The sequence below is a fragment of the Euleptes europaea genome, chromosome 7 (assembly GCF_029931775.1).
Source record: "Euleptes europaea isolate rEulEur1 chromosome 7, rEulEur1.hap1, whole genome shotgun sequence".
Classification (NCBI taxonomy): Eukaryota; Metazoa; Chordata; class Lepidosauria; order Squamata; family Sphaerodactylidae; genus Euleptes; species Euleptes europaea.
Genome location: NC_079318.1, coordinates 87,100,553 through 87,125,666, shown reverse-complemented (window position 1 = coordinate 87,125,666; position 25,114 = coordinate 87,100,553). Strand labels below are relative to the sequence as shown.

At 48.9% G+C, this 25,114-nt stretch overlaps 2 protein-coding genes across 3 annotated transcripts; both read right to left on the bottom strand.

Annotated features, from left to right (window-relative positions):
• Positions 1-773: 773 nt before the first annotated feature.
• Positions 774-8,507, bottom strand: LOC130481078 (calmodulin-1). 2 transcript variants are annotated; one of them, XM_056853738.1, is made up of 6 exons: positions 8,269-8,504; positions 5,124-5,154; positions 3,654-3,797; positions 2,360-2,466; positions 1,403-1,538; positions 774-951 (listed from the first exon to the last, which is right to left on the bottom strand). In XM_056853738.1, exons 1-6 carry the CDS (start codon positions 8,269-8,271, stop codon positions 923-925), a joined length of 450 nt encoding a protein of 149 aa, XP_056709716.1. In that variant the 5' UTR covers positions 8,272-8,504; the 3' UTR covers positions 774-922. The 2 variants fall into 2 exon arrangements, with proteins under 2 accessions (XP_056709716.1, XP_056709715.1); XM_056853737.1 differs by lacking the exon at positions 774-951 and having other exon boundaries at positions 1,371-1,538; positions 8,269-8,507.
• A 3,323-nt stretch (positions 8,508-11,830) lies between these two features.
• On the bottom strand, positions 11,831-24,657 carry SLC3A2 (solute carrier family 3 member 2). The gene is made up of 9 exons (XM_056852538.1): positions 24,204-24,657; positions 19,619-19,792; positions 19,399-19,499; positions 18,597-18,668; positions 18,257-18,321; positions 16,911-17,100; positions 16,090-16,221; positions 13,712-13,837; positions 11,831-12,211 (listed from the first exon to the last, which is right to left on the bottom strand). Exons 1-9 carry the CDS (start codon positions 24,652-24,654, stop codon positions 11,864-11,866), a joined length of 1,659 nt encoding a protein of 552 aa, XP_056708516.1. The 5' UTR covers positions 24,655-24,657; the 3' UTR covers positions 11,831-11,863.
• Positions 24,658-25,114: the final 457 nt, after the last annotated feature.

The window sequence follows — 25,114 nt, the reverse complement described above, 5'->3', positions numbered from 1 at the left end:
GTTTGGATTGGATTCTGTGGTTTGACATTGGTTCTGCTGGGCTTGTTGGCTCTATTTTCACTTGGAGGCTTTTGGCCAGTGGCTTCTCTTGTGCATCCACCTATTGGCTTCTTTGATTCCCCCTGGGGAAACTGGCATCAAGCAGCTGTGTGAAAATCCTGTTCCTCTTGCTGGGCAATGGGACTGGAAACTGGCTGAGAACTGATTTCTTCCCCACCTCCCCGGAAAGAGATCCGTTTCCAAGCTGGTGGGAGAAACCACCCACGCCGTCACTAAATGAGCACACTGGCCCCACAGTTTTGAAACACACAGACTTTATTGGAAAAAAAGAGAGAGAGAAAAAGAAACCTTACACCACCTGGAATGGAACAGAAGCATTCCCTGAAGCCATTGGGAAGGAAGGGAAAAGGGTGGGCATGGCAATTATTAGGAAGTTAACAGTTACAATATACCCAAGATATGCAGATACTCCCAGGAAGACAACTGCAGTCAGCCGCACAGAACGGTCCGTGGGATGCAAAGGTGACGCGCTGGATGGGACGTGGCCTCTGGACAAACGAGCGGGTGAAAGCTGGGGACGGAGCCAATGGGGAGAGAGGATGCCCCCCACCGCTCCCACCCTCCAGGCTTCCTGCTGCTAGGAGCTTAGCACCACTTTACCCCTCCCCACCTGGCTCTCCCCCGTCCCAGCTGCACTCGCCATGGGCACTAGCATGTAAACATGGTGGGGAAGGGTGGAGGAGGGGCAAGAAGGGTTCACATCCTGCATGGGGGGGGCATTGGGGGAGATGGTAAAGAATGGCCACAAACCGCTAAAGCATCGATGGAGCATGAGAGCCACACAGACGGGAGGGGCTGGGTGAGATCTCTATGGTAAGCAGTCCTTCCATTCTGTACAGGGGAGGGGCGGCAGTCGCTCTTCCTATTTGGCAGTCATCATCTGTACAAACTCTGCAGGACCAAAGAGACAGCAAAGGGGAGGGAAATCAGGACCTTCTAAGGCAGGGCAACCCCTGTTAAAGCCCTGCCTCTGCTATGCTAGTCATGCATTGGCCCTTGTTTAGGCAAGTGGTTGTCCCGAGAAGGCAAGTGGGGACTTGTGCGAGTGTGACAGAAAGGCACTAGCAGAGTTTGGCCTTGTCTATGTAATCCTGTACTAACCCTGGTCTCTATTTTGTTAAAATACATGCAAGTTCCTGGTCCTCATTGTTTGAGAGTGATTTCTGAAATAATGTGGGCAATTCCTTACTAACAAGACTTACACACACACACACACACACACATATATATATATGTGTGTGTGTGTGTGTGTGTGTGTGTGTGCGCGCGCCATCTCTACGGGCTCCAAGAAGCCGTCCCAGCCCACAAACCTAGATCCCTAGCTCCCAAAGGGCCCCCTCACCTTCGTAATTGACCTGTCCGTCCCCGTCTATGTCAGCTTCTCGGATCATCTCATCGACCTCCTCATCCGTCAACTTCTCGCCAAGGTTGGTCATGACGTGACGCAGCTCTGCAGCACTGATATAACCATTGCCATCCTTTAGGGCAGAAGAAAGAACCAGTGGGGTAAGAGGAAGAACGAGCCTTTAGCTCAAATGCCATAAGGCATTACATTAAATATATGAGCATTATTCCATCACATCATGAGTCCATCTAGCTTAGTATGATGTACTGGGAAGGGCAAGCCTCTCAACATCTGCTATTCAAGACCCTTTAACTGGAGATGAAAGAAATTGAGCCTGGACCTTTCTACAGGCAAGATCAATACTCTACCAAGAAGTCACAGCCAGCCACCCAGTGAGAACACATGCAGGTGCCATAACACTTGGGACTATATTCTTTATGGATCTCACACTGCAGGCTGTATCCTACAGTTATGTTAACAAAGGGTACTCATGAGAGTGGACCTTCCCTTCCCACAGCAGCCCTCTCTAACCCACAAAGGCACCGTGAGGCCTGTAGGGCCTAGGTGGACAAAAAGACATGTACGGGAGTAGGGGCTGCACTGAGGAGGGAGGATCAGGCAAAATCACCTTCCCCTCTCACTCTTGCAGCAAAGGAGAGGGAAGGCCCCCATCACGAGTGCCCTCTGCTCAAGCAATCAAAGGGATCAAACCCATGAGGTTGATGGACCTGGATTTACATGAAGCCTCAACAAAAAAATAAGGAAGTGGCAGATGGAGATGTTAAACCAAGGTTTAACTTCAGCCTAGGCCAAGTTGTAGAACCTGTTAAGTGGAAAGTCAAATTCGTTTGTCTAAAAACCAATGAGTAGCCTTCAAGCTTCCTGCCTTCAGAGGTTCCTGAGAAGCTCTTCCAAGCTGCAGAGCGTGTTTTCTCACAATGAAGCACCCCATACCTTATCAAAGACCCGGAAGGCCTCGCGGATCTCTTCCTCGCTGTCTGTGTCCTTCATCTTCCGGGCCATCATAGTGAGGAATTCTGGGAAGTCAATGGTGCCGTTTCCTGGGGAAGGGACAGCTGTTTAGTGTGGTGCCCAAAGCGTACAAATGAGACCAATCACAAAACAACAGGCGATCTTGCCGGTCTGCCTGCTATTCAGCAGAAGAAGCACCTCTCAAGACAACAGAAATGACTCAAATTAACTTCTGTTCCCCCACCACACTGGAAAAGAGCATCCTGGAAGAGCCACTGAAAAGAAGAGAGAGCCCGACAGTGGAGTAGAGGGAGGACGAAAGAGGCAAGGCCTACAGAAGGGGCTGGGCGGCATGAACTGGAATCCACCGCTCCCTTTATGGTATCCAAATAGTTCTGAGAGGCAGTGTAAGACAAGTTACCCTACAACAGCCTGCTGCCCCCACACTGGCTTAATCTCAGTTGATACCAAGGCTAGAAGATGACGAAGAGTTGGTTTTTATATGCCAACTTTCTCTATCACTTAAGGGACAATCAAACCAGCTTACAATCCCCTTCCCCTCCCCACAACGGACACCCTGTGAGGTAGGTGGGGCTGAGAAAACTCTAAGAGAGCTGTGACTTGCCCTAGGTCACTAGGCTGGCTTCATGTGGAGGAGTGGGGAAACCAACCCGGTTCACCAGATTAGCATCTGCTGCTCATGTGGAGGAGTGGGGAATCAAACCCAGTTCTCCAGATTAGAGTCCACCACTCCAAACCACCACTCTTAACCATTACAACCACACTGGCTATCCGATAAAAAGATAAAACTGGAGCATGGGGGCAGGAGGAATCAGTCTGCACAACTTTTGGTAAGCCCTGCAACCAAGCAAGGTTCTCTTGCTGGATCCTGCCTGTTAACTGAAGACGGATGCGCCAATTCTGGAACCCAACAGACTACAGAGAAGACACTCTGTCCTTGCTTCCAGCTGCAAATCCACTATCTCGGAAAGACTGAAGGTTGCCAAATTCCTTCCCCTCTTCCATATTTGCTCACCTGTGGCTTAAGCTGAAGACTGCAAGTCCTGGAGCCAAACCCATCCACCCACATGCAATGTGTTACTTCCCCAAGACTTTTAGTAGCGTCGAGATTTAGTAGAGCGGGCAATAAGTGTAAAATGAATCGGATGCTCCGCCACCCAAATTCACTTGGGAAACAAGTCGATTGTCCCAGCCCCTTTCCCTTTGGCCCTGAAAAAGCCTCTCGTCCAGACACCCCAGGGACTGCCCTGCTCACCATCCGCATCCACCTCATTGATCATGTCTTGCAATTCAGCTTCTGTGGGGTTCTGCCCCAGGGAGCGCATGACAGTGCCAAGTTCCTTGGTAGTGATAGTGCCGTCGCCATCCTTGTCGAAGAGGGAGAAGGCCTCCTTGAACTCTGAGAGACAGGCGGAGACAACACAGGAGAATCAGTTATCCCTGAGGCATTCCCCCACGTGCTCGTCCAGTTGGAAGAGGCTGCCCTACCACATCAGCCCTGGAAGTCCCTGGGCCCAAATTTTAATAGCATTTTAAGGACACAACCACTATCTTAGTGGCAGCTTAGCAGGCAAGCACCTCTGTTTCAATGGAGAATATTCAGCCTCCAATCAGCTCCAGCGAAAGGATCTCCAGTAGCAGGTGTTGGAAACATCTTCGCCCGACATTGCCAAACCAGCACCAGAGTAGGCAATACTGATTGGATGGGGACTGACCGGTGAAGGCAGGCTCATTGTGTTGAGAGGTGTGCAAATATAACACCCTTCTTCCCACAAGGGATGCTAGGCAGTATGGTACACATGAAACTGCTTCATACTGGACCAGATCATTGGTCTATTAACACATGAAGCTGCCTTATACTGAATCAGACTCTCGGTCCATCAGAGTCAGTATTGTCCACTCAGACCGGCAGCGCCTCTCCAGGGTCTCAGGCGGAGGTCTTTCACATCTCCTACTTGCCTAGTCCCTTTAACTGGAGATGCCGGGGACTGAACCTGGGACCTTCTGCATGTCAAGCAGAGGCTCTACCACTGAGCCACACCCCCTCCCCAAGGTCAGTATTAAGGACAGTATCGTCTCCTGTGACTGGCAACAACTCTCCAGTGCCTCAGGGTAGAGGGTGTTTCACATCACCTCCTACCTGACCCTTTGAACTGGAGATGCCAAAGCCTGGGACATTCTGTAATACAAAAAAGATGCTCTAAAGCTGAGCCACAGCCCCTCCCCACTTTCATGCACTACGAAAGGGTGCTGTATCCATGTTCCTTTAACAGAAGATTATATGGTCTAGCAGTTAGAATGTTGGGGGCTTGGAAGATGTGGGCTCAAACCCTTATGAAACTCACTGGGCAACCGTGACTCAGACATTTTCTCAGCCTTGTCATGAGGCTAAAATGTGGCAACGCCATTCATTTGTGCCAGACTGAAGAATGGCAGGATATAAATCCAAAGAGCAAACTGGAAGAAACTGGTGGCAACTCTATGTGTTCTAAAAACTATTCTAAGTATGTGGGGATACACGTTTCCGTTTTACAGAGAAAGGGAGCTCATGCTGAGAGCGAGAGCGCTCATGCACACAGCTCTGCCCAGGCTCACCCACCACCCAGGGGTCAAAATGGGGTGTGAAGCAAACCCTGCACTTCTGATGCCAGCCCATTTGTCGCACCCATTCTTTAGACTCTGACTGGTTCTGCCACCATTTCTATCCCCAGGAGACAATTCTCACCTGCAATTTGCTCCTCTGTCAGCTGGTCAGCCTGCAGGGAGAAGGAGGAAATCAAGAAGAAAAGGAGGGTTACGGCTCCAGTCTCTCCCCTCTCCACACAGCCCTCCCTCCACGCTGGATGCAACAGTACCCAGCACCCCATCCCCAGGCTCCCATTTACACACACAAGTGCAAGGAACAACTTTTTGGGAAATCTGGTGGCCCCAGGAAGTGCAAAAGGAAACCTCCTCCACTACTCCACCCGCAACCACCAACCCACATTAATTCATAGCAGTCACTCCTCCAGCTTTCTGGCATACCCAACTGTTTCTGCAGTCCCCACACCCTCCCCTAATAACACTGACATCACCCGTCCCACGATCCCACACCAATAACCCACTTCTGATACCTTAGCGTTCTGCTACCGTATTTACATCCAGGATGTTCAACAGGGAGATAGGTCTCAGCCCCAAGAACTCTTACAAACTAAACTGTGGCACTGGGAGGAGACCACACAGCAAAGATGGCTCCCAGAAACCCATTCTCCCATTTCCTTCATTCATGGGTGGTTGTCACCATCAGTACCCACCACCTACACTATACACCCCTCTTAGAATGTTCTCCTTTAAAATCATGGAGGGACTTCCTAATTCTTCCCCTTGCCAGTTGCCTAATCCCACCCCACACACACCATCACTTCTCTGCGTAACAGAAGAGCAGAGAGAAAACAGGCCTGAGCCCCTGCCCCCGACATCTTACAATCTGCTTCTCCTTAAGATATGGCCTTCCAGCACACAGAAGCCTCAGTAGTGTTCCACTGCCCTCCCCATTTTAGATTCTCAGTTTGAAGCTATGCACCCTTTGTTTCCAAGACTGCCCTGCCAGCTTATTCCATACCCCATTATCCATACCAGTGTCTGAGCTAGCACCTCATGGGGAGATAACACAATTTTAAACAGAATCCTCAGCCATATCACTTTCTCCCAGGGCCCCAATGTGTGTGTGTGTGTGTGTTAAGCTGCTTCTGACTTATGGCGAACCCATGAATCAATGTCTTCCAAAACGCCCTATCCTTAACAGCATTGCTTAAGTCTTGCAAACTGAGGGCTGTGGATTCCAATATTGAGTCGATCCATCTCCTGCTGGGTTTTCCTCTTTGCCTGCTGCCTTCCACTTTTCCTAGCATTACTGTCTTTTCCAGTGACTCTCGTCTTCTCATAATGTGACCAAAGTACAACAGCCTCAGTTTAGTCATTTTAGCTTCTAGGGAGAGTTCAGAATACAACCCACTAATTTGTCTTTTTGGCAGTCCATGGTATCCATTAAACTCTCCTCCAACACCACATTTCAAAGGAATCTACTTTCTTCTGTCACCTTTCTTAACTGTCGAACTGTCTCAACCTATGGCGTGAATTAACTTGATCTTGGTTGCCAGTGACAAATCCTTGCACTGAAGAATATTTTCTAGTTCTGTCATGGCTGTCCTTCCCAGTCTCCATCTCTTTCTGATTTCTTGGTTGCAGTCTCTCCCTTTTGGTTAATGACAGAATAAAGGAATAGAAAGTCTTGAACAATTTCAATGTCTTCATTGTCAACATTAAAGTTGTGTAATTCCCCAATAGTCATTACTGTTGTCTTCTTGAGGTTGCACTGTAATCCTGCTTCAGCACTTTCTGCTTAACCTTCATCAGGAGTGGTTTCAAGTCTTCAACATTTTCTGCCAGTAATGTGGTGTCATCTGCCTATCTTAGATGGTTAACGTTCCGTCCACCAATTTTCACTCCACCTTAGAATCATAGAGTTGGAAGGGACCGCCGGGGTCATCTAGTCCAACCCCCTGCACAATGCAGGAAATTCACAACTACCTCCCCCCCACACACACCCAGCGACCAGAAGATGGCCAAGATGCCCTCCATCTCATCATCTGCCTAAGGTCACAGAATCAGCATTGCTGACAGATGGCCATCTAACCTTAATCAAAATCTAATTCAGTTTTCCTTATGTCGCCCCCAACATACACAGCCTCTAAAAGTAACACCCCCCAACACATAGCACTTTCCTCCCTCCACAGCTTTCCTTTCTCATGGTCCAACTGTTTTCTTACATCCCACCAGAGAATAACTGAAGTGCTTGTCACTTTCCTGCTCTAATACCATCACATCCCAATGTGTATTCTCTCTTCCTTCATTTCCCAATCCCCCAAAGCAAGAGTTTTTCAGAGAACCGTTCCTTCCATTTCAACCTCCCCTCCTCACACTTTCTCACCCCTTCCTCTTCTATCGATCAACCTCCCTGCTCTTTTTTTAGGGCTCATACATTTTCCTACTAGCCCCACTTTTTATCAGCTCTGCTTCCTAGCCCAAGTCCTTCTCTCCTCTTCCCTGCCAATTCGAGGCTTCCCTCCCACTCCATCACTCCCCCACTTTGATCTCTTTCCCATCCACGTTATCTAGCTGGGGGCTGGATGCCAAAAGATCTTGGTTCCACCGCCCCAGCTTTTATTGACAGCCTTCCAACTCCAGACATCCCCCCCATATTCAGGGAGGCTTCAAGTTCACCAAGCCCCTCTTCATCACCCCCACCAATACCCCCCCCCCGCTTTACCAGCTCCTCTCCTTTCTGGGGTTCCCCAGCACCTATCAGTAGCCCCCTCCCAACTCCAGCCCCCCCATTTGTATGGAGACTTCAGAAATTCTTCCACTCCCTCCCTCTCCCCTCCCCACCTCTATTCCTTTAGGGGAAAGGCCCCATTTCCCACTGAAGCCCCACCTTTCAATAAGCCCTGCAATAAGCCCACAGACTCCATTTTGCCCCCAAATCATCTTTTAGGAGAGGCTCATGCATAGCATAGGAGTTTTTCCCTAATCACCTGATTAACCTCTTTAAACCCCCCCCCCTAAACTCCATACACAATTCCACTTCGGCAGGTAAAGGGGCTCCCATTTTTGAACCCCCCATCATATCAGAGACCTCGTTTTGGGAACCACCTCCCCATAGACCCCTTTCCACGAATCCCAGCCCCTTCTCCACATCCCCCCACCCCGAAAGTGGAGGGTTCTGGTGCCTGCCCCACCGAAGACCCCTCACTGGGGGGGGAAGCCCAGACCCCTCCCCAAAACCGACTCCACCCTTTTTTGGGGGGTAAGACCCCCCCCCGAGCGCTCACCATGGTGACGGGGGGGAGGGGACCTGGCGTTGCGACCTTTCAGCTTTCGGCTGGTGTCCGTCTCCTTCCGCCCCGGGGCTGAGTCGCCGCCGCCCCCTCCCCTCTCTTCTCGTGCCCAACGGCAGGAGGCGAACGTTGGCCGACCTCACGCCCTCGCGTGCGTATCCCTCCGCCCCCGCAAACGAGTCCCGACGCCCGGCCGCAGCATTAAAATAAATGAAAGCTGGAAGGGGGGGGGAGAGAGAGGCAATCTCTAGGAGCAGCCGTAGTAGTACGTCGTGGCCGCCGCGCCCTTTAAATAACGTCCGGTCCCGCCCCTTCCTCCGTCACGTGGCTCACCAGCAGCCGTCCCATTGGCCTAGCCTCACCTGCATTGCGTCAGGGGAGGGTGCTTAAAGGGGAAGGCTCGGGGAACGAGGTAGATGGGCCGACAAAAAAGTGGAAGTAGGTTAAGAACGGGGGGGGGGGAGAAGAGAGAAGGTCCTTAAACTGAAGAAAATTCTATCTGCTTTTTTCACATTTAAAGGGGAGGTTGGAATTAAAAGAGAAACAGCAGGGAGGAGCAGAAAAAAATGACCACTTAAAGGGAATGATCAGGTGTGAAAATTTGAAGGTGGAACTTGAAATACTCAAGCGCTTTGCATTTAATAAATGGAGGAATTATACGTTTGAAAATAATTATTTTAATACAGGGCAGATCAAGTCCCAGGAAGATCTCAAATGACGTTAAGATTGGTAAAGGAAACTAAAGCTAGCTGGCCACAGGACCCTTGGGAGTTGATTATAAGAGTGCTATAACAGAATCAATGTGGTATTAAGGCTGCAATTCTATGTCCTGAGCTAGAAGAAAGCCCTACTGAATAATGAACTTAGATGTAAGTGCTAAGTAAAAAATTGTTTATGACTGCATGGGAAATGGCTCTGTTTGTAGGCTAAAGTACCAGTGGTTTGCTCACCATGACCTTAGAAAAGTGAACAAGCACCATTCAGTAGCAAGGTAACCATCCAAACCTGAGAGGTCCTCACCTCCGGCTACTGTGTAAATGGACAATGTATTTAGGAAAAAATTGGGAGGAACAAAACACCAGGAGAAGATGGGATATCAATAGAGCTATTCACAGCCACAGAAACAGAGACCATCAAAATCTTAACAATAACATGCCAACAAATATGGAAGAAACTAGGAAAAAATATGCCAACAAATATGGGAAAACAGTGAGCCACAGACTGGAAACACTCAATCTACATTCCAATTCCAAAAAAGGAGACAACAAAGACTGCAGCAACTGTCGGACCATTATATTAATTTCTCATGCAAGTAAAGTGATGCTCAAAATCTTACAACAAGGATTGTTACCATATATGGAATGAGAAATGCTAGTGGTTCAAGCTGAATTCTGAAAAGAAAGAGGCAGTAGAGATCATACTGCTAATTTATGTTCGTTATTGGAGCATACAAGAGAATTTCAGAAGAAAATCAGCTTGTGTTTAATAGATTACAACAAAGCTTTTGACTGTGTGGAACATGGAAAGCGATGTTTGGTTTTAAAAGAAATGGGTGTGCCACAACATCTGATTGTTTGATGCGCAACCTGTACTCTGGACAAAAGGCTACTGTTGATAGAATATGGGGAATCAGAATAGTTTCCAATTGGCAAAGGTATCAGAAAAGGATGTATTTTATCTCCCTGTTCAGTCTATATGCAGAACATATAAGGAAAGCCGGATTAGATTTAGAAGTTAGAGTGAAAATTGGTGGAAGGAACGTTAACCATCTGAGATATGCAGATGACACCACATTACTGGCAGAAAACAGTGAAGACTCGAAACGACTCCTGATGAAGGTTAAGCAGAACGTGCCAAAGCAGGATTGCAGTGCAACCTCAAGAAGGCAAAAGTAATGACTACTGGGGAATTACACAACTTTAATAATGAAGAAAATGAAATCGTTCAAGATTTTCCGTTCCTTGGATCCATCATCAACCAAATGGGAGACTGCAACCAAGAAGTCGGAAGGAGATTGAGACTGGGAAGGGCAGCCATGAAGGAGCTAGAACATATTCTTAAGTGTAAGGATGTGTCACTGGCAACCAAATAATTCATGCCATAGTATTCCCCATTACTATCTATGGGTGTGGAAGCAGGACAATGAAGAAAGCAGGTTCATTTGAAATGTGGTGTTGGAGGAGAGTTTTACGGATACCATGGACCACCAAAAAGACAAATAAGTGGGTTGTAGATCAAATGAAGCCTGAACATAGAAGCTAAGATGACTAAACTGAGGCTATCATACTTTGGTCACTTTATGAGAAGACAAGAGTCACTGGAAAAGACAGTCATGCTAGGGAAAGTTGAAGGCAGCAGGAAAAGAGGAAGACCCAATACTGGAATTCACAGCCTTCAGTTTGCAAGACCTGAGCAATGCTGTTAACAATAGGACGTTTTGGAGGACATTAATTCATAGGGTTGCCATAAGTCAGAAGCAAGATACCATAAACTTTACTCTTTAAAAAGTACTCAGTTCTGGCCTCTGTTTAAATGGTGTTAAGTAGGATAATGTATACATTCTTGTTTGTTTTGTAAAAGAAAAACAACACACACAGGATAAAGGCAAGGGATTAGGCAGAGTACCAAAACCCACCATACTCTTCCAGGTAGTTCTGCAAATGCCTGTGGGGCTTTCTAAGGTTTCTCCTATTAATAGTCATAGACTTTCTGGCCTGCCACTACTGGCGTGCTTCCATTTGTTAAACGAACACCGATTCTCAGGCTGCGTCAATTCTTTGCTCCATCCTAAATTCCACATTGTGGTGTAGCAGGATCATAGAATACACACAGATCTGGCATCAGCCCGGGTCAGAAAGTGATTCAGCCTTCTTTAGAGATAGCTCTCTGCTATCACTCCCCAAATAACACACTCAGTTCTAGTTAGAAGTATCCTTCTCCCTCCTATTTAGGAGATACTCAGTAGGCAGCCCAATTCAGCTACAGGATCAAAACAGAGGGGGAAGACGAAGCCAGGAGAAGGCCTAAATTGTTTCAGTTTTTTTTAAAAAAGAAAAATAACCAAAAGTCAGAAAAGCAAAGATAAAAGTTTATTAATTTACTCCATGTCGCTCGCCAACACTTCTGGAAAGAGGGGTATACTCGTACACGCACAGAACACTATCTATTCCATAAAGTACATAGACCTGGAAGGGGAGAGGAGCTTGTGACCTGGATAAACACCAAGGGGCTATCATCACCACTTCCAGGGCCGGGTACATGTGATACACACTAAAATAACCAAGGAATTGATCCCCAAATGATCTCCACTGACCTTTCCCATTCTCTCTCAATCACACACACAAGCACACATCAGTAGTAGTATTATTTTAGACTGACACATTATGTTAAAAGAGCATCTTTCCCCACATACTAGCCATTCAAGGAATGTAGAAAAAAAAGGGGTGGGGGGAGAGAAAAGACAAGTTCAGACAGAGAGAACGCTGCTGAAGCTATATCCTTTTAAAGTCTCAGTACTGCCCTGCTGGGGATAATAGCCTGAATCCCCTTATGCTCCCCTCCCCCACAACAGGAGGCGTCTGACGTTAAACTAGGCCACGTAGGGGAAACTGAGCAACAGCCCTTCCGAGGGACCCAAACTGAGATCCGCCACACTGAGCTGCTGCTTCGGTTCCCGTTGCGGGTTGGTGCTGAGCTCCACTGTGGCTTCCGAGGGCAGCAGATGGTGCGTGAGGGAGACCGTGGTGGGCTTGGGATCGAAATTGAGCACCACGAGGTAGCGCTTGTTCTGATCCCAGATGCGCAAGTAAGCAAAGACACTGGGGTCGGAGGAGCCGGCCAGCCAAAACTCGCCGTGAAGAAGGGAGCGCTCTTTCCCACGCAGCTCGCTCAAGCCCTGGAAGAGCTTCAAGATGGAAGACTCATCCCCGTTCTGCATCTGTGGGCAGAGAAATAAGGAAAGGGAGGGGGGGAAAGATGCCATTAATGTAAATAACTGTTTCTAGAACGTTCCAGCAGAGCAGATCCTGGAGACTGGCAGGAAGGCCCAAGACCCATCAAGTATACCACCTTGAGTGCCACCAACAGAAGGTGGGGTGTTGATGTGATAAACAGATCAACTCCAGACACTGGACACAAGCAGGCAATGGCACTCCAAGAACAGGCCCGCAAGTGTCCCTGGGAATGATCTTCGTTAATACATCGTGCCCTGCTTGTGAGATTCCCAGGCTGGCTTCTCTTTTGTATGCAGACTTCCAGACAAAACAGATCTCTGGTCAGATTCAGCATGGTAATTCTGAGAAGCAGAGAGCTCTTACCACCTACCCTCTTCTCTGGTGTCTCTTAGTCTAGCAAACCCGGCAGGCCACTGAAGCCCAGCCGCTCTCTTTCATGTGAAAGAAGCGCCCGCTGCCTGCATTTCAGCACAAAACCACTGCTCCAGGTTTAAAAATTTTTGACTACACCCAGAGCAATGACTCATTCAGAGTTGCAGTGGGCAGCCTCCAAATCGACTCGATTTGTTTTTACCCCAGCCTTTTCTGTAGGAGCTCAAGGTGGCGTAAGTGGTTCTCCTTCCTCTATTGTATCCTCATAACAACCTCAGAGAATGAATTAGGCCGAGAGAAAGGGACTAGCCCAAGGTTATCTTCACAAGTTCACAAGGTTGGAAGAGACCACAAGGGCCATCCAGTCCAACTCCCTGCCATGCAGGATCCCACAATCAAAGCACTCCTGACAGATGGCCATCTAGCCTCTGCTTAAAGACCTGCAAAGACGGGGACTCCACCACCCTCCGAGGCAGCGCATTCCACCATCAAACCGCCCTCACCATCAGAAAGTTCTTCCTAATGTTTATGTGGAATCGCTTTTCTCTTAGTTTAAATCCATTACTTCGTGTCCTAGTCTCTGGAGCAACAGAGAACAAGCTAGTTCCCTCATCAACGTGACATCCCTTCAAATATTTAAACATGGCTATCATGTCTCCCCTCAACCTTCTCTTCTCCAGACTAAACAAACCCAGCTCCCTAAGTCTCTCCTCATAGGACATGGATTCCAGACCTCTGACCATTCTGGTCGCTCTCCTTTGGACATGCTCCAGCTTGTCAACATCCTCTTAAATTGTGGAGCCCAAAACTGGACACAGTATTCCAAGTGAGGTCTGACCAATGCAGAATACAGTGGTAGTATTACTTCCCTTGATCTAGACCTAGTGAGTTTCATGGCAGGGTGGAAATTTTAAACTGGCCTTCCAAATACTGGTCAGCCTCCTTTGAGGGAAGAGTTTTTGGGGGGCTTAGAGGATTGCTCTTTGCACACAGACACACACACCTTTCTTCACACAGGCGATCACCAGCCTAAGCCATTTTACTCCCTCTCCCCTAATCTCAGCAGCTTAATCATCTCTCCTACCCCCCTACAACTCATGGCTCCAGCTTACCTTCACGGTGACATTGCTGTCTGCAGCTCTCTGCAGCTGCTCTCCGCCACTCAGCTGTGCATCTTTGGAGAACCCATAGTTTATGGTATCATCCCACTGCATGTGAACAAGCGTGGACTCTGCAGGCTGGAGAGAAGCCGCCAGTTACGGCACGTGGGGTGCGAGCACAAAGTTTAAAAACAAGAGAACAACCCCCCCATACACACAACCGCACCTCAAAATAGCACACCGTAGCAAGAAAACACCCCCCGCCAAAATCTAAGATGCAGATTTAAGTAGCGTTTCATCCATTTGCTAGTCAGATTCCACCCCACCCTTTGATTCTTTGTCAATTGCAATTCCACCCCATCCTGATGACCCTGGTGGTCCCTTCCAATGCTATGATTCTATTCTATGATTCCTTGCGAAAAAGGTTTAAATTTAACATTTTTGTAAGAATGTGGGGACGAGGGAAGAAGGGAGGACCCAGGGCACTTTGAACATGTCCAAAAAACGATGCAACCAAGAGATGTGAGTGCAAAGTGCAGTCAAGTTTCAGCCAACTTATAGCAACCTAGAAGGGTTTTCAAAGCAATGGACTAACAGAGGTGGTTTGCCATCACCTGCCTCTGCATAGCGACCCTGGCATTCCTTGGTGGTCTCCCATCTAAATACTAACCAGTTCCAACCCTGCTTAGCTTCGGAGATCTGACGAGATCAGGCTAGCCTGGGCCATCCAGATCAGGGCACCCTATGAATTGTGGTGGTGGAAAGTGCCATCAAGTCACAGCTGACTTATGGCGACCCCATTGGGTTTTCAACGCAAGAGACATTCGGAGGCGGTTTGCCATGGCCTGCTTCAGCATGGGCTGACCCTATGAATTAGTGACCTCCTAAACATCCTATTGTTGACAGCCTTAGTTAGGTCTTGCAAACTAAGGGCCGGGGCTTCCTTTATTGAAGCAGTCCATCTCATGGTATAGAAAAGATGGTATGCATTTTTTTAAAACGTAATTTTTACAGTCTCTCTTAAGTGGCTTCCCAATTCTGCACATCTCTGGATTGGCCAGCGGTGGGAGCCCAAACTCTTCTGGAAGCTAGCCGGGCCTTCTGGGCTAGACGCAAACATCCCCTAAACACCAAGTATGGTAGCCAGCTGTGGCTAGAAGAAGAGTTGGTTTTTATATGGCAACTTCCTCTACTACTTAAGGAAGAATCAAACCGGCTTACAATCACCTTCCCTTCTCCTCTCCACAACAGGCACCCTGTGAGGTAGATGGGACTGAGAGAGCTCTAAGAGAGCGGTGACTAGCCCAAGCTAACCCAGCAGGCCCCAGGTGTATGAGTGGGGAATCAAACCTGGTTCTCCAAATTAGAGTCCACCGCTCCAAACCCCTACACTATGCTGGCTACTTGAGCATGTGCCCTGCACATGGTCAGAGGCACTCTTGCTACACGTCCTCTAGGGCCAAACAGAGCCTTTGTGTATTTTCTCCACACAGAACTCGTTGCACTGAGAATCGCAGCTTTAATTTCAGAACGGCTTGTCTGCACTCCTCGTGGCTTCCGCAAGAAGAAATGGGCAGGGGGTGCAAGAGAGGCAAAGTTATCCCTCTCCGCCTTCTCGCAGGGTGCCCAAAGTCACCTCAGCACCCAAGCCCTTCTCTCATCAGCCTGCTTACCCGTACCTAAAATAACATACTGTCTCTTTAAGACTACTCACACCTGAAACTTATTTCTAGCAAGCGTGTACTAGCATACTCTCATGAAACAACCCAGTGAGGTACGCAGCCCTTGATGGGAGATTGAAGATTTCTTATCACAGTAGAAAGACTTTTGTAACGCATACTAAGAATTTTTTTCTGTGTGGTAAGATTCTTTTATTGATGTACAAGCTTAGAGAAAATTGATAATGTACTTATGTAACCTCACAGTAAGGTTGCCTCCATTTGTTCGTTTGTTAGACTGATTTTTTTTTAATATTTGTATATCTCAGGCTGACGAAGCCTTTTGGCGAAAGCACGGAAAATATCTGGAAAAGCGTTCCCTTTCCTATGTGCATTTTTGCCTGCCAAGTCTACCCAGCAAAAGTACCCGTTCATGCTGAAAAGTCACAGCTATAGAGTGCAGTGCTCACCCGTGAACTCTCCCGGTCCTTGCTAATCCTGGAGTTTGTAACTATAGACTTTTCAGAACCCACTATAAGAGTTACCCTTGTTTCTATACTTGTATGTGTGTTGCTGAAGAGTGCCTGCGAGAAAGCATGTGTCTGCAATTACATAGCTTGTTACATTCATTTATTGCACTACATTTTTATACCCTTATTTGTAGTTTCACTAATACACTGCGTTTTTGATATAACGTTGTGAGCCTGGTACTGTTCTTTTATGCTTGCTTACCCGTCCTGGCAGGTCCCGCAGCCCGATTTCATCGCCAAAGTCGGTGAAGGGAGTCCCCGGCAGTGTGTAGACCAGCATGTGGTACAGGCGGAGAAGGTGTTCCCCCACTAGCCTGGCAGCGGGTCTCCCCACCTGCAAAAGGACAGCCACAGAGTTAAAAACAAAACAAAAAACAGGCAAGCAGATAAGAGATTTCTGTTGGGGCTGGCAACCTCAGGCAGAGCTGATGGCCCTCTGCCAATCCCAAAACCACTGCCACTTGCCATTCCACACACACACCCGGGCGGCAGCGAGGATGGCGTAGTTGGCCATCTATCGGTAAAGATTTTGTTACACAGGATATACTCTTTTTCCTGGAACAAATGTTCTAAGGAATGTTAATCTCACTACAAAAGATTTGCTACAAGAGCTGCTAGACTATTCAGGTATTCTTCAGAACTGACCTGAAACTGAAGAAGCTGACTTGTAATTGAAGAAGCATGATGCGAAATGGGGAATAATACCGGAATCCCATTTTTCTTTCTCTTGGCTTTTGAACTATGAACAATTATCCACCATTATGATAAGACTATTTTTCCACTCTTAGTGTCCTCTATTTTGCTTGTCCTAATTGGATTGATTGTGCTTTGCGTGTAATTTATATAATTCTTATGTTCTTGCACTGTTCCTATAAAGTATTTAGTAACATTCTATTTTGTACTAATTGTACTATTTGATATTTGTATATGCCATTAGTGCCTTTTTTCCATAACTTCCTTTTGCAAAGGAGGTGAAGGCTGAATCCCAGCCGCCACCCTCGGATCCCCCGCCCCACGACTCACGCTCCAGCTGGGCCACTTCTCCCCAGAAGCTTGGATGTAGCTGTCGATCCGGCGGGCGGGGGTGTCGCCATGGCTGTCCTCTCCCAGCCCCAGCAGGTACTGGCTGGTCAGCAGGTCCACCCCCTCCGTCTCATTGAGGAGGGAGAAAATGCCTGGGGGGTCCCCTCTGCGTGTCGCTGCGATCAGCACCCTGTGGGATTAAGAGCACACGGTCGGGTTGTTGAACGGCCGCAGGCCTCGTCCGTGGCGGGAGGCCGTTCGCTGTCAGGATGTCAGGCGCAGGAGGGCAGTGTAATTTCGCTACCCGGCTAATCAGTCTGAGAAGCATGGCTTTCATTTCAAAAGACAGATACGTATTAGTCTGCATGGTGGCTAGCATTGCACGGTAAGTGGGTAAGCCAGCATGGTGTAGTCATGGTTAAGAGTGGTGGTTTGGAGTGGTGGACTCTAATCTGGAGAACCGGGTTTGATTCCCCACTCCTCCATGTGAGCGGCGGATGCCAATCTGGTGAACTGGGTTGGTTTCCCCGCTCCTACACATGAAGCCAGCTGGGTGACCTTGGGCTAGTCACAGCTCTCTTAGAGCTCTCTCAGCCCCACCTACCTCACTGGGTGTCTGTTGTGGGGAGGGGAACCAGTTCAAGGGACTAGGCAGGTAGGTGATGTGAAAGATTCCTGCCTGGGTCCCTGGAGAGCCACTGCCGGTCTGAGTAGACAGTACTGACTTTGATGGACCAAGGGTCTGATTCAGTATAAGGCAGCTTCATGTATTCATGTGAGTCTCCCTTAAGTGGTAGAGAAAGTCTGAGTGTAAAAACCAATTCTTCTTCTCTCAGCCCCATTTACCTCACAAGGTGTCTGTTGTGGGGAGAGGAAGGGAAAGTGGTTGCAAGCGGTTTGATTCTCTTTAAAAGGTAGAGAAAATCGGCATATAAAAAACAACTCTTCTTCTCCACACACGCCACGCTTGGAATGTGGCCTTCACAACTTGTGAAATACTGAACCCCTGGTCAGGAGTTGATACAAAATCCTCATAGCATCCACAAGGTCTTTGCAACCTTTGAATCGACCTAAAAAGTCTGCCCAGGAGTTGGATTTGAGTCCAGTAGCACCTTAGAGACCAAGATTGTCGGGGTAACAGCTTTCAAAAGTCAAGGTTCCCTTCGTCAGATAACAAAGATACCTTGTCTGACGAAGGGACCTTTGACTCTCGAAAGCTTATACCCTGAAAATCTTGTTGGTCTCTAAGATGCTACTGGACTTGGATCAAGCTGTTCTACTGCAGACCAACACGGCTACCCTCTGAAACTGCCCAGGAGGCAGACTGTTATGGGATGGGTACCTACCTGGAATGTTCATCAACATCATGTTTCTCAGTCAGGTTCTTCCAGTCGATCAAGAGCTGGGTCTCCTGTGAAAGTTATATGAAGAATCCAGAGCTCAGCAAACACACATACCCAATCCACAACCACCACCACTCCCAATACCCACTCACAACCTCTAACTCACCCTCCCCACACACACTCACCTCCCACCAAAAGCCAACCACCAACATATCTAATGAGATAACTTTGCTTCTGGGCGCTTAAGAGCTTCACCGCCACCACCACCCCCAAGCCCACAAAGGATTGTCGAGGGAACAGAGACCCAAAGCCAGCCTGTCCCTGGGGCAGGCTCACCACGTACATTGAGTACATGCTCGATGCTTCCGATCTGGATCCCGGACACACCTTCCTGCAGCCAGAAGTCTATTGCCGCCTAGAAATAAGAGAGAGAAAAACAGGACCGTGCAAGATGTTAGTCCACAACTTGCCACCAGAAATCCTCATTCCAGTTGTACAGGGGGATTTTCCCTATCAGCTGCAACCTGACCCTTTGGTGGATTATTGCTATTTATGTTAGAAATAATGCATAGCGGTGCGTTACAGGGAACAGCGGCAGCTCAGACCCAGAGAGCTCCTGATTCAGATCTTGTTTAGCCTGTGAATCTCACCACATGGGCTCCAGCAAGAGGATCTCACCCAACCTCACCTACCCCTCAGAGTTTCTGGGAGGATAAATAAAGCTAGGGGTGGGATCAGGGATCCTCTTTATGCCACCATCTGCCTGGCTCAGTGGTAGAGCATCTGCTGGGCATGCAGAAGGTCCCAGGTTCAATCCCCGGCATCTCCAATTAAAGGGACTAGGCAAGTAGATGATGTGAAAGATCCTAGTCCAACGCTTCAATCACTAAACTACACTTTCTAAGATGCACACAAAGTCGGCCGCTTTTGGTATACAAGAATTTATTTCCCCTGCTCTTACAATTTTAGCAGCTATCTGATGCACAGAAATTGAATGATGTCCTGGCATGGGGTGGGGGGAGAAGAAATATCACCTGCTTCATTTCCATGAACTGGGCAGCTGCTAAAGACAGAGGCAATCTTGCCAACATCCTTCCTAAAATTGTCTTCCCTCTTCCTCAAAGCTTCCCTCCGCCTACACTCACCTTCATTTTGTCCTGGAAGTCACTGCTGGTAAGGATCTCAGGACTGAACCAAGGGGACTGGCTTTTATAGTTGGGCGTCAAGTCCAGGACTACTTTGAGGCCTGAAAAAGAGGTGAAGCATGCCCAGCGTCAGAATGCCATTTCCTGGAAGCGCTGCAGAGTCTGGGCAGCGGTCATCGCGAAGAGGAGACTCGCCCCACCCCCCCCCGTAGATCCTTACCCTTTTTCTTTGCAGCCTGAAGCACCTCCTGGAACTCCGTCGCTGTGCCAAATTTGGGGTCGATGGCTTGGAGGTTTGTCCCAGCCAGGTCATCTTTGAGGTTGACGTGGAGGGGCCCGATCACCAACCCTTTCACCTTGAGAGAGTTTAAGTAATCCATCCGCAGCTTCAGGCCTGCAGGGGCGAGAGGGAGAAAAGAAAAAGGGGTCAGGCCAGGCTGCTCAGACAGCTGTGCTCATCTGTTGGTTCCAGAGGCTTGGAAGGAGGCCTAGGATCTGGGACCGAAATCCACATCCACTATCAATAACTGATGGCGTAGCCTCCTCCCTATCTCCAACAGTGGAACACATAACAGCTTAGCTTGCAAGATTATTGTGCAAGTGAGCACAATAAAGATTGTAAATTAAAAGGGCTGCTTGAATGATAAGGTGACCGGTTCAGTGTCTTTCTCTTGGAAACCAGCCCAATTCTTCTGCTGTTCCCAAGATAAGATGAAGGGCTTGAGATCTCATCTTTCCATTTCAAAGCAATGCGACTTAACTGCCCTTAGCAATGTCAGATGGGAGGGAGGGAATCTTGCTCCTCTTCGAGAATCCTCTTTTGGATCACGTTCTTGATTGGCTTATCCTGGTCAGGGGGTCAGTGGTCCAGTTTCCTATCAAGTTAACCTATAACTATCTGGCAGAGGTTTTTCCAAGCATGGCCCAATTACATTATCAGGACCATTAATCGACCTGAGACCATCTTGCTGCATCTCCTATCTGCTGCTTTGGTATTTATGCCTTTTTGAAGGTGTTGAGAGCCAGCATGGTGTAGTGGTTAAGAGCGGTGGTTTGGAAAGGTGGAGTCTGATTTGGAGAATCGGGTTTGATTCCCCACTCCTCCACACAAAGCCAGCTGGGTGACCTTGGGCAAGTTACAGCTCTGTTAGAGCTCTCTCAGCCCCGCCTACCTCACAGGGTGCCTGTTGTGGGGAGGGGAAGGGAAGATGATTGTAAGCCGGTTTGAGTCTCCCTTAAGTGGTAGAGAAAATCAACATATAAAAAACAACTCTTCTTTTTGTACCCTGGTTGCCTTCACATTCATAAGGGTATGTTCGGAAGCTACATTTTGTTATTTTATTGTGCCTGCTTATCCTTTTGCCTAAACCTGAACTTAAAAAAAAAAATCTTTTCAGTAAAGCCCGTTGCCTTTATTGGTGTGCTCTACTGCCTGTGTAAGAGGCCAAACTCAGTTTTGGTCAAACTATCAAAAGCAGATTCATCCCAGGTTTGGGGACATGGGAACCAAATCATCCTTGCAAGGGCGCGGTGGGTCGGAAGCCCCCGTCTTTGACACACTAGAAGGATTTCTTTCTCTCAAACACAGGGCAGAATGCCTCTTCTAAGATCATACCCACGTATATAACAGAAAGCCCCATCTAAGGAGAGGCATTGAACACATGAAGCTGCCTTAAACTGAATCAGTGTTGTCTACTCAGACCAGCAGCGGCTCTCCAGGGTCTCAGGCAGGGGACTTTCATATCACCAGCTTGCCTAGTCCCTTTAACTGGAGATGCCGGGGATTGAACCTGGGACCTTCTGCCTGCCAAGCAGATGCTCTACCACTGAGCCACAGCCCCTCCCCGCTGTATGTCACACACAGGAGCGAATGCTGCTTCCAGCGTTATGCCTGCTGTGATGCAGCGTGGGCATTATCTAAAAAGAAGCATTCAGTCTACGACAGAGGGGAGAATGCCTCTTTTTAGAGACGAGGGTCCCATTCAGCTGGGAGAAAAGCTATAAGCACTTTAGTAAATAATGTCCATAACAGAAGCCATCTTAAAAGAGGCATTCCCCACTTGTAGGAGGCAGAAAGGAACGATGCCTCTTCTAACATGATGCTTGCTTGCTCTCTGCAGTTTTTATAACGACTTCTATTTTTTTTAATGTAAAGAAACCCTGTTCCCTGTTATACTGGAGATGCCTTTTATCAGAAGTCTTTAAATCAATTTTGAATATTTCTAAAACACAAATCCCACGCAGGAAACAGTCTCCAACACTAAAGGAAGAGGTTAATGATTGTGGAGGATGCCTCTTCTGTCGTGTGAAATTAGCGATTACACTTCACAATACCAAATTATTTGGGGGCATTCAACCCTAACATCCTGAACCTCCAGAGCCTGAAAATCCTTGAGCGCAAACCTCGCTATAGCCATGCTTAAAACATCACCGTGGCTCAGTGGTAGAGCATCCGCTTGGCATGCAGAAGGTCCCAGGTTCAATCCCCGGCATCTCCAGTTAAAGGGACAAGGCAAGTAGGTGATGTGAAAGATCTCTGCCTGAGACCCTGGAGAGCCACTGCCGGTCTCAGTAGACAATACTGACTTTGGTGGACTGAGGGTCTGATTCAGTCTAAGGCAGCTTCATGTGTTCATGTGTTCCAGCATCAGAACTACACGTGCCCACCTTCTGCAAATAATAATTCTCCCTTACCTTATGGGGTTGTAAGGAGTGCCCAAATGGAGGAATTCAAAACATACTGGATGCTATTAAGTACTATATAAAGGTTGTTTTTAAGAAGCAACCCAAGGCTCACATGAACACACATGAAGCTGCCTTATACTGAATCAGACCCTTGGCTCATCAAGGTCAATACTCTCTAAGCAGACTGGCAGCGGCTCTCCGGGGTCTCAGGTAGACAGTTTTCACATCAACTACAGCCTGATCCTTTCAGCTAGAAATGCCAGGAATTAAACCTGGGACCTTCTGCATGCAAAGCAGAGGCTCTTCCAGTGAGCCACAACCCCTCCCCACAGCTTGGCTCCTTATTCTTGCTTCCGTTTGCACCCCTCTTTGCCCACTGTGGAGGCACTGCTGTGCGCCCCCTTCACCTGCTGCTAGCTGCTTTGGGGCTCACTGAAAGACCCTGGTCTGGCAGGAGCAAAAGCTCCTAGTGCAAAGGAAGGCAAATCTACAGCAGACAGTTGCCTCGGCAGTGCAAGCCACGCTTAGGATCCAGCATCAGGTTTATAGCCTTTAAGATTGCTTGAACAGGTCTGAAATGTGGATAATGAGGTTTCAGAAGCAAGAGCAAGGACAGTAATGCTTCATTTATTTTAGTCCCACTTCTTGTTTTAGCGTTCCCCTCCCCTGGCCCAGGTTTGGGGAGGATTTGAACTTCCGATTTGAACTTCCAGGAGTCCAGGGCCTTAACAGCCCAGAGAAGGCACATCATGGTCTTTACAATACCAGGAAGCCCCCTGTACTTCGTGCCCTGCGATTAGAAATCCTCCCAAGCTTCCAAGGTTCAGTCTAAAGGCAGCCGGTGAAAAATGCTTAGTCAGGGCACGGCTTCGCAGCGGCCCACGAACCCGGCCCCTTCACCACGTGGGGAATGGAGGAGGAAGGAAGGGGGGGAAGGGAAGGGGGCAGGCAGATCTGCGCGCAAGAGAGGAAGGCATGGAACCTTTTACCCAGCAGCCTCCGAGCTGAGTCAGCCTTTCGCTGACGTCAGGGACTGATGAAACAATGGCCGGCCCTTGCGCTGAGGCGGAAGGGAGAAAAAGGGAGCTGGATAGAACCGGCTGGCTGCCTGGCGTGGGGAAAGTCTGGCTGGCAGCGTTTCCTTTGCACCAGTCAGGGAGGGGGGGGGGGAAGAGAGGAGGCAGGCAGCTGCTAATCACATGGACCCAAAGCACTGCTGAGTACAGGGGAAAAACAGCCGGGGGTGGGGGTTGCTTCTGACTTGGCTCAAAGGCCATGTTGTACCCATATCTCTTCTCTTTCGGCCTCATTATCAGCCCACAGTGAACTTGGCCAGCTCTTCTAGGGTCTATTTTAAAAATTGATGGCGGGGGGGCTCGAGTGGCTCGAGGAAGCATGAAGTCAGATTCTAAGGTTGCTACTCAAGTTTTGCTCACAGCAGATCAGTCACTTCTCGGGCACAGCCTTTGACCAGCTTGCGTACCTGCAAATCAAGGTGGGATTCCACCCACCCCGTTCAAGGCAAAGGGCGGCAACGGCCAGGGAGATTCTTGAGTTACATTCAGAGTTGCGAGCAAAGGACAGAAGGGAGCAGTTACTCTGGGTCAATTAATCCAGCAGAAAAGGGTGTCTCGCATTATATCAATCTGGAATTTATGACTGCTCTGGAGAATGATGATGGGGTGGGGGGAAGCCGGGTTAGGAAGAAGTCAGAAATCCCATTGCCAGTTTAGGGAAGGGCCATAAAGCCTAGTGGTTCACTCCAAGAGAGAAAATCTGGGACTGATTACCCAGATTTAGTCCATGGAAGAAGTTTTCCTTACCTGGAGGTTTTTAAGCAGAGGCTAGATGGCTTATCTGTCAGCAATGCTGATTTTATGACAATAGGCAGATCATGAGAGGGAGGGCACCTTGGCCATCTTCTGGGCATGGAGTATGGGTCACTGGGGGTGTGGGGGGAGGTAGTTTGGAATTTCTTACATTGGGCAGGGGGTTGGACTAGACAGCCCTGGTGGTCCAACTCTATGATTCTATGATTACCCGCTCCGAGAGCAGAGGCCGCCGGGCTCCGTCACTGGCTGGCCCAGATCTCTCTTCCTCTCCCACTCAGGGGGGCTCACCTGCCAGGTCCCCCTCGCCGTCCGCGTTGGAGTCCTGGAACCTTTCCGTGGGCTGGATGCGGTAGATGCCCCCTCTCTGCCACCACTTTTGCTGGGGCAGGTCCTTGCAGCGGGGGGCCTGGACGATGATGACGATGGCCCCCGCCAGCATGCCCAGCCAGCCCAGCCAGAAGAGGATCAGGAGTGCCCAGCGGGTGCGCACCCAGCCGGGGGTGCCGGCCACCTGCAGAAGCTCTTCCTTGGACAGGCCGGTGAACTTGGACACCATCTCGCTCTCTTCCTCCTCCTCCGCTACCTTCACCTTCACCACTCCGTTCTTCTCGCCTAGGCTGCCCGGGGAACCAGCCAGGGGCGGAGAGGCGTTTATGGGCTGCTTCTCAGTATCGAGGTCGCTCAGCTCCACGTCCTTCAGGTCCAGTTCGGTGTCCTGAGTTACCCCTTGGGAACTCATGGTGCCGCCTGGGAGAAAAAAGGGTGAAGGATGTTGCCCGGAGTCGGAGAAGGAAGGAGGCAGAAGAGAGCAGCCTATGCACCCAGTTGGCACAAGGATGCCTTTCCTCTGTGCCCCCTGCCAGGGCTGAGAGCCAGCATAGTGTAGTGGTTAAGAGCCGTGGTTTGGAGCGGTGGACTCTGATCTGGAGAACCGGGATTGATTCCCCCACTCCTCCACATGAGCGGCGGAGTCTAATCTGGTGGTCTGGATTCATTTCCCCACTCCACACTAAGCCAGCTGGGTGACCTTGGGCTAGTCACAGCTCTCTCGGCCCCACCTACCTCACAGGGTGTCTGTTGAGGGGAGGGGAAGGTGATTGTAAGCAGGTTTGAGTCAGCATATAAAAACCAACTCTTCTTCTTCTTAATTTAATAGACTCTCTTGAGGCCAGAGCCAGGGTTGACTGTTAAGAGCCTGG